Source organism: Sander lucioperca, chromosome 21, assembly GCF_008315115.2.
Source record: "Sander lucioperca isolate FBNREF2018 chromosome 21, SLUC_FBN_1.2, whole genome shotgun sequence".
Taxonomy (NCBI): Eukaryota; Metazoa; Chordata; class Actinopteri; order Perciformes; family Percidae; genus Sander; species Sander lucioperca.
In genome coordinates, this window is record NC_050193.1 from 14,488,432 (window position 1) to 14,500,190 (window position 11,759).

Here is an 11,759-nt window from a genome sequence, read left to right on the forward strand (position 1 = left end):
GTTAATGACTATCGACCATAGACACACACACACACACACACACACACACACACACACACACACACACACACACACACACACACACACACACATTTGGCCAGACTGTCCATTAGGGCTCAAGAACAGTGTGTTTTTTTAAGTCATTCACCAATGACAGCTAAGAACGTACTCTCTGATCTGCCTGTATGTCATTAGTTTGTTACAGAACTCAGTGTTTTGCTAGCTACATCTGATCTTCAAGGAGCAGAGGATAGGGATGGCCTGGGGGTCAGTGAGTGATTTGTTCAGGTTATCGCATTTGTCTCCTCTCTTAAATTAAACCAAGGTCAGCTGAGAATCTTCTCTTTCCTGCAAATCATATCGTTGACTTTTACAACATGGCTTGACAGAAGATGAAGATTTGTAGTATGTGCTGCTCAAGAGATGATGGTCCTTTGAGAATTGTCCTTCCATTTTGAGAAAAAAAATATGGGCGTTTATTGCCACCAAAATTCCAATTCTTGATACATTGTATGTGTAAGGGTCAAATTACAGTACATTGCTTGGCTAAACCCGCTATGGTTGTTTGATTTTCTATTTTTTCAGTTGATATGTTGACTACTAGTTTCGTTGACTAAATATATGTATGTTAGGTCGGATTGCTTGTGTAATCTGTCTGTTTGCACAATGATTACATTTTACAGGTTATTTTTGCTCAGACTCTTTTGTTAATCTGGTGCAAGATGAGCAGTCCTTTTTTGTGTGTGTGTGTGTGTGTGTGTGTGTGTGTGTGTGTGTGTGTGTGCATAATATGCATTTGTGGTGTATGTTTATGATAGCTTTGCGTATGATTCTTACACACGTCATGTCTCAGCATTTTGACTGCTCATTAGCATAGTGGCTACATGAAAGAGCTACGTCAGTCCCCTGGTACAAACATGCACACACACACACACACACGCACACACACACACACACACACACATACACACAGACACACACACGCACACATACACACAGACACACACGCACACACACACAAACACACACACACACACACACACACACACACACACACACACACACACACATAAGAAGTTGGAGAGACACCACAGGCTTTCTTCAGAGGAATAGCCTTTAAAAACTGAATTGAAAATGTGCTGCATCTGACTGCTCTGTACTTTGAATGTCTGTGCGCGTGTGTTTGTCATATGTTTTCAAAAAAAAAGCAAAAAGCGATGGGCAGAGCCACTAAAGAATGTTTTTTTTTTTTTTTCACTTTCCCGTTCACTATAATACAATGTCTGTCTCTCTGTCTTTTTGTCCCCACCACCAGGTCATCACTCTAGAAGGATGGGTAGACATCATGTACTATGTCATGGATGCTCACTCCTTCTACAATTTTATATATTTTATACTGCTCATTATCGTAAGTACCCCCTAGTATTTATTTGTTGTTGTTTTTTTCAGTTTTTTTGTTTTTTAATATTTGATTTAAAATAGTAAGCTCAAAATTTGCAGCGCATTTGATTAAAAGCTACACTTTTGATTGGGTCCCAAATTTCTGGCCCAGAGCTACATAGACCAACATGGGTTTTGTTTGAAACTGAACCAAGAAAAAAAATACTCCAGCATTTAATGAGTCCAAATCAAGTACATTTTTCATTGTAATCCTGACTTGCTATAGTTTTCTAAAATTAGCTTTGTTGGTAGAGTATCAGGCATCTGTAGATTCTGGTTTTGCACGTGAATTACAAGTGGGTTCAGAATATGAAGTTATGTATGCATCTACTATTGAAGCACTGAAATATACTGTTATTTAATCCTGATCCTCTTTACGCAGCTCAACAAAGATGCATATGTAACATGTTGCTCCTGAAAGATATTTTTGTGTACTTGCATTCCAGTCCTGCTTTGAAATACCCAGAATAACCTTTCTAAAGCAAGCCACTACACTCTGCTTGGAGCACAACTCCCCTCTGTAGAACTCCCCTCTGTAGTAGAGCTGTTTTCAAAGATCCCAGCTTAAGCTATATTTCACAATGCTGTATGAGTGAATGATGTTGTTAAATGTAAAAGTGCTTAATATGCATTCAGAGGGGGAGAAGGTGTTTGGGAGAGAGAAGAAGGGAGGGGAGGAAGGGCTGGAAGAAAAACAAAGCGATTCATATAGAAAGTGGGTGAGACAGAAAGATAAATGGAAAATAAATCAAGAAAGATGAAGAAAGCGCTCCTTAATTTCCTAGCGCTCTTTCAGTAACATCCAGTTATGGCCTGTTAAATAGACAGAGATGTCTAACTTCCTGTCGAGGCCGTCTCATCAGAGCATGATTTAAATTTCAAGCTTTCTAAGCAATGATAAAAACAAAGTCAGTTTTATCATCCCAGAGCTGGCCAAATTTCTGGATCTTATCTGGCTTCTTGTTGACACAGTGTTTTATTACACTTTTAATAACACCTTGAGGAGGGTTGACGTGATGCAGTGAGTTATTCCTGAAATAAAATATTGACGCAGTAGTTTAACAGCTAGGGGAAAGGTTTCACTCATACTGTATGTAACAGCACTTAAAGGTGCCCTGCCACATGTATTTCATTACTTTGTGGTAATGTCTGAAGTTCTACCATGGACTCTGTTACATTTTTTTGTGGAAAAAATGCCTTGGTTACCTTGTTTCAAGCCATTCTAGCGTGGTATAGAAAGCCTGCAGGAAGACTCAGCTCGATTTGTGCCAGTTCTCATTAATATTCAACGAGCTAAGTTGCTTGACTATGATTGGCTAACAGCTAGCCAATGAGAGCCTGGCTATCAGCATCCTTTACCCAGCGCAACTGGGCGAGCTCATGAATAGTAATGAGCTCAGGCAACACCACGTCAGACTGACCAGCTTTTGTAATTGGCCTGATTTCTCCACTTATTTCTTTTCAGTGGCTAGAGCTGACAGAGGAGGTAGCAGTTCATTTTCACATTCACGACATAACACAGACACATATGGACCTAACACGTTTCAAAAAATACAAGTAAAAACGTTTTTGTGTGGCAGGGCACCTTTAATAGAGTGTGTTTGTGGGATGACAGTTTACACAACTGCTCCTATGTCATTTTCAATGCTGCATTTGTATCACTCTACTCTTTACCCCCTCCGACCAGGTGGGCTCTTTCTTCATGATCAACTTGTGCCTCGTGGTCATCGCCACCCAGTTCTCCGAGACAAAGCAAAGGGAGAACGCTCTGATGAGGGAGCAGCGTGCTCGCTACATGTCCAACGACTCCACGCTCGCCAGCTACAGCGAACCAGGCTCATGCTACGAGGAGATGCTACGCTACATTAGCCACCTTTATCGCAAGTTCACGCGCAGACTGCAGAGGATATACTCTGGATGGCACAGGTTAGTTATGGGCTGCTTTTGTGCGAGTAATGTGTCATAACAGGGTTTCCGCGGGGTCTTAAAAAGTAAATTCGCTGAAGTATTGTGTTCTACGTCTTGAATAATTTAAAACAGGTCTTAGTTTTCCTACGTCCATGCAACGCTACCTCTAATGCAAAATTTTTTTTATTCCATTGTGTTGTAGTTCTTTCTTTCGCTAGTGTAAATATAATTTTGCTGTATTACGACAACAAATGAGACCAACACGCAACTTATATTGCAGCCAATCAGCTTTCGTGTTATTGGCACGAGTCTCTTGGGGATTGCTATCCTGGAAATCCAGAGTTCTTGCGAGAATACAATTTGAATTTGCTCAGAGGATTTGGGTCTGGATTTCCAGGCTAGGGGATTGCACCACAGACATAAAAAAACAGATTTTATTCTTCGGCTATGGGGAAGTGCAAGTTTAGCGATACTTGGCTTGAAAAAAATGAATTTAGGGCTTAGTTGATGTTGAGATAAAGGTCTTAAAAAGACCTAAATTTGACTTGGTGAAACCTGCAGAAACTCTGCATAAAAGGAGCAGTAATTAAACAGAAAAAACACCCAAACCGGTCGGTGCAGTTTGGGACCAGTGCTGGACTCATTTCATGAATGCTTGTACTGTAGATTTTCATGTGATATTACGAGGATACAATAATAATCATACTTTCCACAGGTTAAATGAATCACGCCTTGCTGGTCCTCCTGTGTCTATTTGCAGCATTGTATGAGTCATTTGGGGATACTAAAATGTCTTTTTTTGTTATGAGCCTTTAACAGTTGTGTATTTGGCAATTTTGTAGCTCACAGTACTACATTATGCATAGTGTTCGAAATTGTTGAGAGTGACATACACACATACAAATGCACACATACACACACACACGCACACACACACACACACACACACACACACACACACAGCTTTTCTATAAACCTGGTAATAATACTTTCTCCATCCATGTTCAGTTATTTTTTTATTATCAATGTCTCCTGTTGTCCTTTGATCAGTAAAAGGCGTAAAAAGGTGAATCCTAATGGCGGAGGCAGTAACGGCGGGGGTAACGGGCACGGCCACGGCTCCAGCAGAGGCTGCGGGGGCTTAGGCCCGGGTAGCGCATTGTGGTTGAGACCGATCCATAACCTCCTGCAGCACCATCAGCACCAGCACTGTCGCCTCAGCAATGGGGGCCAGCACACCATCAGCGTAACACCCGCCGAACACACTGACGGTGAAGGAGGGGAGGAGCTGGAGATGAAGTCCCTTCCTGTCCGGAGAGAAAGTACAAATGGAAATGGCGGCAGCGGCGGCCCGTCCACTGTTACCCAGGGCATGGGGGCATTGCTCGGGCGTCTGAATGGCGGGATGAACTACCCAACAATTCTGCCGTCGTTTGTGTGCAGCTACAGCAGTAAGACGCCGCCCCCCCACTCCCAGCAGCGTGGGCACAGTCCAGAGCAGCACCCACCAAACCACCCAGCATCTGAACACACAGAGACACTGAACAAACTCTACCAGCTCATGGGACAGCACAGTAAGAGGGCACACACAAAAATACAATACTATACACACTCTAGACTGTAGAAAAACATGGATGTAGAATCTGTTCCATCACCTGTAGTTTATTGAGGGACCTTTTCTAAGTCTGGAGTTTTTGAGTTTAATGGTTTGCATCATCTATTTCCTAGATAGAAAATGAAAAGAGAATGAGTGTAACAACCTGAGTCACATCACAACGTCACACCAATCAGACAAATATGCCATCAAACATACCCCCTTTTTAAAGCTTTATAAGCCTGTTATTTTTCATATTTCTTTTATTTTTCCTGTTTTTTGTTCTTCTTGAACTAGTATTTTTGATGAGTAATTTGCTGTCCTTCAATTCCCCTTCTCAATCTGTAGTTGATGCAAATACCCAGGTTTGACCTGAGGTAGCCTCTGGCTACATCTGCGGTGTGTGTGCATGTGTCTCAAGCAGCACTTAGAGCGTCCTGACAGGTAATCCATGTCTCAAGTGCTACAGTCATCAGTGCAGAGAGGTGGATAAAGGGGAGGATTGAGGGAATCAGCATTGTATGTGGAGAACGGGGGAACGTAAGCAGTGCGTATCAACACAGACAAAAACACAATGTTATACAATGTTATTTGAATAATTTGGAAGTTGAAAGAAGTAGAGGCATACAGTGTGACATATTCAGATTTAGAAGGAAAGGCAAGGAGGGGAAGACAGAGGAAAGTGAATTAGATCAATTGAGATAAAAGAGGGGAGGGAGAGGGAGAGAAAATGGAGGGTTAGCTGGGGAGCGGCATGAGGCCGAGAGAGAACAGACAGAGCACAGAGTGGAGACAGCATCAAACTGTGTTGGTTGCACAGGAAACTGAAAAAGCAGCAGAAGTATGATATATTGTCTGTTTTGTCCTAATGAAGTGAGACTGCTAACAAGCTCACATTTACACACTGCTGGCTGCCGACACTCAAAACATAATTAAGCGCACATGAATTAGTTCTTTACTGTAGCGAAGAGTTACTGTGTGACACATGATTAAAAAAAACACACACCACGAGTGTGTTCAAAGTGTTAAATGTTTAATATACCTCTGATCTGCACACAGTCAATAGGATTCTATTGGAGAGTGAAAGTATCACTACTAATGTGGGATTTAATGGTTTGCAGTTGACTGAAAGCTAAAATCTAAATAAGTCAATATTTTCCATGTCTCAATCTTTGCTAAACCTTGCATTTTAATGGGATTAGAGTTTGAATGCTTTTTTGGGTGAATAGTTCCTTTTTGCTGTTGTCAGGAATATTATTTTTTAAGCCTGGGGCTCTCAAATGTAATTATAGTTTTAACGTAATCTAATCTAACCTAATGTAATATAAGGTAATATGACGTTGGGGGTGAATTTAAACAAGCTTTTTGCCAGACAAATATTTAGTCCCTTGAAGGAATTTGCTAAAAGAATTTGTGCGAATACAAACAATATGTCAAGAGTTGGAGTCAAAACACATCGCTAAATAGACATGGCAATTCATTTGTATCAGCGGTACTCAAGAGATTATTAAATACAATGAAACATGATGACAACTCTCACAAACCTTTTTTTTTTTATAGCTTGAGGTATTAGATAGTGTTGTAAACAACATAGTGTGCTGCTGTTGAAGCCACTTTTGAAGAGCTGATGTTTCCAGAAGTCATGTTTAGCTGCGTTGCAGTTCCTTCAAACTGGTTTTAACAAGATGTACTCGGAGAACAGAGGGCGAGGGGAGTCAGCCAGGGTCTCGTACAGTACTGTGGGCGAGCTTGCAGGACTCGCTGGAAACCAGCTTGTTTTTGCTCTGGACTAAAATAGGACATCCCTTCATCACTGCATGCAAAATGGCATGTATATTATATTCTTATAGTTTTATCATTAAACCATAATGTCTTACTGTCTTTGTCTCTCTCTTGTTCTATTGTTCTCTTTTTTAAAAGCATACAGTTCTGTCTCTCTTTGATACAAAACACAAGTGTTTTAGCCTTTTTAACGAAGGGAGAAATTTGTTAAAGAGACCCTATTATACTCTTTTTCAGCGTCATATTTGTACTCTTTGGGTCTCCTAGAATAGGTTTACATGCTTTGATGTTCAAAAAACATATGTTTCTCATACTGCCCATTGCTGCAGCGCCTCTGTCTGAAATGCTCTGTCTCTGATTGGCCAACTCTGTTGTGATTGGTCAACTTAATTCAAACAATCCACTGGCGGGCTGTGCTTCCTCAGGCAACACCTATAGGCAGCATATATATTTCTCAATCAATGACATCACTAATTGAGGAATTTCAAACAGGAATGTGGGCGAGCCATTTTTCAGGCAGTGAACAATTTGGAGTGAAATGTGTTTTTTTGTACTTACATAATACATCTATTGCATACACAAAAAACTATGTAACACGCTAAAAGATGGGGGAAATAGAAAAGCATAATAGGGGCTCTTTAATTGATTAAAATCTAAACTAAATACACACACCTAAGGGTGTAATTTTGTTAAGTTTCTCTTAATATTGTGTTCTGACTGTCAAGCCACCATTATTGAAATGAGAGAAGGGAGAAGTTGATAACAATGTTGATACACTCATCTGAGTCACCTTCAGTTACCCAGCAGTCACAGCAATGAGCTTAATAAGCAGCAGGGAATGCTTTGCAAAAAATGTTTTCCCTGTGTTTCATCTCTCAGGCTACTCTCTTACTGCAGCTTGTCGGAGGAGATTGTTGACTTCCGGCTTAGCTCTTTCTCTGTAAAGCTAAAGCAGCACAAGGACAGCCAGGAAAGTGTCTGACCGTCTCTACCCATTTCCCCCCCTCACAGGTCGCCAGAGGCTGCTGTACCAGCTGGCAGGCGTGGTGCCCAGCCCTCTGCTCTTGGAGCTGCTAAGCTGCCCTATGTGTGCCCGCAGCCTGGAGACCCTAGAGCTGGAACTGGGAGACCTGGAGGGAGGCAGGGGAGAGGCTGACGGACTGCACAACTTCCCCCAGGTCAGGCTGTGCGGGGGTGCACTAATGAACAGTGAGGATGAAGGTTGTGAAAGTGGTTATTTGGCATTAATGACGGTGGTGATGATGGCCAAATAAAAGTTCCCAATGGGCGAAAGTGTTAAAACAATCAGGCAATATGTTATTTTTAAAGAATTGCATTTGAAAAAATAAAACTACAATAATTACTAAATAAAAGAGTTATTGTATCCAAAACCCTTCAGTGAGCATTTTCACATTTAGCAACTCATTTTTAAATGACTCCCCTATCTTCGCTCTAGGGGGGAGATCTGAGAGGCGGGCGAGGTCGGAGCAGACGGCCAAGGGTCGTGGAGTACAAAAATGGAGTGGTCCGGGCCTGGGTAGGCTTCAGGGAAAAACTGAAGAGGATTGTGGAAAGTAAATACTTCAACCGAGGGATCATGATCGCTATCCTCGTCAATACTCTCAGCATGGGGATAGAGTACCACGAGCAGGTAAGAATTCATGCGATTTAGGGAGAATGAAAGCCGTGGACAGTTCACATCATTGACTATGTTCACGTGCACATAATATTCCGGTTTTCGCCCTTAATCCGAAAAAGACGATATTCCGACTAAGCTGTTTACATGGCTAATGAAAGTGAATATTCCACTACTATTCTCGTTTACATGTAGCCGTGCAAAATACGATTTTTTCAAAGTTTACCAGCAGTGGCGGACTTTTTGGACCGTGCCAACACAGCGTCCCTCTTTCATTCCTTCAACCAGCTTCTTGAAAAGGTCGGCGTAGCGATGTGTGCACATATCCTAAAACCTGTTGATATCCAAGTCTTTGATAGTGTTTAAAAGTAGCTGTGTTTCTCCTTCTTATCGGGTATATATATTGTCATATTCGGAATAATAGTGGAATATTGGTGTGCATGTAAACGTACTCATTAGTTTGGTGAGAACTGCTGGCTGTCAGACACAGCATTTGTGTGTGAAACTGGCATTTGGCTGTCTGAGAGTATAACGAGAGGAAATAAGAGTATAGGGGGGTGGACAGGGGTGAGGGAATGAAGGAAGAGAGGGGAGGAGTGGAGGAGCAGTACCCACTCTGTTTCTTAAACACTCCAGGATTATGTTTCTAGTTTACCCTGTGTGGCCAACATCTGGGAAGTATTGGCTTAGTAATACAGCTCCCCCTTCCCTCACTCCACTGTCACACACTCCGACACTCTGTGTTGCACAGACACATTCACCTACAGAGTTTTTACACCATCTATTATATATACACACACATACACACACAGCCTTTAAGTTTCCCAGAAGTATAGCAAATGGATAAAAACCCAAAGAGAAGATTGTGGTGCATGCACACGGTCTATTCCATCCTTTCCGCTCTCTGTCTCTCCTTTTCTCCCTCTCTTCTAATTCCCTCTCCAGGGGATGTGTGTGTGTTTCTATCTTTGTGGTATAAACATAAGAAGCGACTGGGAGAGTCATGGCCTTATTGGGCCAATAACACACACACACACACACACACACACACACACAGAGACACACACAGAGACACACACACACACACACACACACACACAGACTGAAGTGTTATGTAAGAGTTCCTCCTCCCCTCAGTACTCCTCATCCCCCTTATGTGACACCTAGCCAGACTTTATTAACTATTAGTGTATATGTGTGTGTGAATAGATGTGTGTGTGTGTGTGTGTGTGTGTTGATTTGTGAAAATGGATTTCAAAGACATTGTCTGGCATCTCAAATCAGACACATTCAGGTGCATATCTCTGTTGTGCTTTTGTTCCTCCTATTCTTAAGAGCAAGGTCATATGCTGAGTTGTATGCAAACACTCTAAATGTCTTCTGCCGGCACTGACACAGTATTTCATTCATTGATCACTGGTCTGTCAAACATAATGATGGTAGTGAAGAGCAATGTCTAAAGCAAATAGTTCAGAATGCTCATTTTGGATGATATTAGATAACATGCAACATACTGTAATATGGTTAAGCGCTTCTAATTATTTATCGAAACCACTCAGCAACAAAAGATCATGACAATCTAGAACTGCTACTATAAACCAAAGTGCATTATGGTGTAACGCTGACAACTCAAGGGCACTTTGATTAGATTTATTAATGGAGGGAGAAGAGTGTTTGTTTTCATTTTCCCCACCCACATTTTTCTCGCTGGCCGCAGGACTTGAATAGAACCTGCTTCTCTAACCCTTAAACTTGACCGGCTCCTGAACGTTCTCTTCCTTCCACATGGCTGTCCATAATGTTGCCACCAGCGAGAACAGGAACCAGAATTCAGTGTGCTGAGTAAATAACATCAAAGCACAAAACCAGAGAAGACATCGATGTATGATTATTGAACTGAGTCCGTGCAAGCCTTCAGCTCTCAGTGTTGAGCCCTTCAGCTTTTGCTGTATTTTATTTTTTATTGTTTTAATCTACAATGTCGGCCATAATGTACTCTCCGCTCTCAACACACTGTTAGCAAGTAAAGATACATTTGTACTCTTAGCAGGCATAAAAACTGCTGTTATGCAAATTATTGTCCTGCGAGGCAGCAGTATGCTCTTTCATTTCTCTGGTGTGACGGCCACAAAGGTAATGAAAATGCCACTTTTCCACTGTTAAATAATAATGCACTGTATAGGAATCTAGTATTTTGACTGCTTGACAAAGCTCTTTTAAAGCTTTGTTTGAATTGCTAATAAAGTTTGTATGTGCTGGCTGGTCAGTGAAAGTCAAACAGCCAGGACAGTAAACAGCTAGTCACTCTATCGTCTGCATAGATCTGTTGAAAAAATAAATATGCCATTGTTTTCCTCACCATGCAGGACACTATTGACATTACTTGGTGCCCTTTTATTTATTTATTTTTTTTGCACAGGCTTTTCTGCTTTGGTTTTCAAGTCTTACGACTGTCCCAATTAACTCAATAGCTCATCAACCCAAAATAGTAACGATATAAAAAGAAATGTTGTGTGCTTTAAATTACACAACCCTGTACTGCACCCAACCTTCCCTGGCCCAGGCTACATCTTTCCTCTAAGTTTTAATCAAAATTGGGCCAGTAGTTTTTCCGTAATTCTGCAGACAGACAGGCAGTCAGGCAGACAGGCAGGCAGGCAGACAGACAGACAGACAGACAGACAGACAGGCAGGCAGGCAGACAGACAGGCAGGCAGGCAGGCAGGCAGGCAGACAGACAGGCAGGCAGGCAGACAGACAGACAGACAGACAGACCGAGCCAAAAACAACCTCCTTGACGGAGGTAAAAGTGTACTTCTAAAAGTAAAAATACTCATTATGCAGAATCGCCCTTGTCAGTGTATTCTGATGTCTGTGAAAAATCTTATTTTGAAAAGTAACTAGCTGTCAGACAAATGTGTGTGTGTGTGTGTGTGTGTGTGTGTGTGTGTGTGTCTGAGTATTTAAGTTGGAGTGAGGTCAGGGGAGATGCGCTGTGTAGTATGGCGCCCTCTGTCTGTGATCATGATCTTCAGTTGTACTTCAGCAGAAACAGTGGTTTGAATTGGTTGTAAAAAGTGTGTTTTTTTATCAGAATGTACAACATATATATGGTTTTGATTATGCTACCTGAAGGAATCATCATACATATCATACTAAAGGTATACTGTGCAGTGCTTTCCTCAAAAAACAATGTATAGAATAATACAAAAGTAATCCCTCTCAATCAACAAAAATGACCAACTAGAAGTGTGTGGTGGTGTCTGTATCTGCAGAGACCCCGACCTCTGATTGCATTTTCTCTCTTCATTTTTTATTTTGGTGAGTGCGGGACGTTTGTGGGCGTCAGTAAATAGCCTTTGGGGCCCACGTGGGTGTGTAACCCCCAGCCAATAACAG

At 41.7% G+C, this 11,759-nt stretch overlaps 1 protein-coding gene across 7 annotated transcripts in view; it reads left to right on the forward strand.

The window, feature by feature from the left end:
• cacna1ha (calcium channel, voltage-dependent, T type, alpha 1H subunit a) overlaps nucleotides 1–11,759 on the forward strand; it is a 123,642-nt gene that overhangs the window by 76,813 nt on the left and 35,070 nt on the right. For all 7 annotated transcript variants that reach the window (XR_004108714.2, XM_035996598.1, XM_031320841.2 and 4 more), the window contains exons 8-12: nucleotides 1,316–1,408; nucleotides 3,128–3,366; nucleotides 4,399–4,922; nucleotides 7,736–7,902; nucleotides 8,181–8,375. Coding sequence is in view for 6 of the 7 variants with exons in the window: in XM_035996598.1 (XP_035852491.1) it covers nucleotides 1,316–1,408; nucleotides 3,128–3,366; nucleotides 4,399–4,922; nucleotides 7,736–7,902; nucleotides 8,181–8,375 (1,218 nt within the window). In the remaining variant the exon portion in view is untranslated. The remainder of the gene's footprint in view (nucleotides 1–1,315; nucleotides 1,409–3,127; nucleotides 3,367–4,398; nucleotides 4,923–7,735; nucleotides 7,903–8,180; nucleotides 8,376–11,759) is intronic.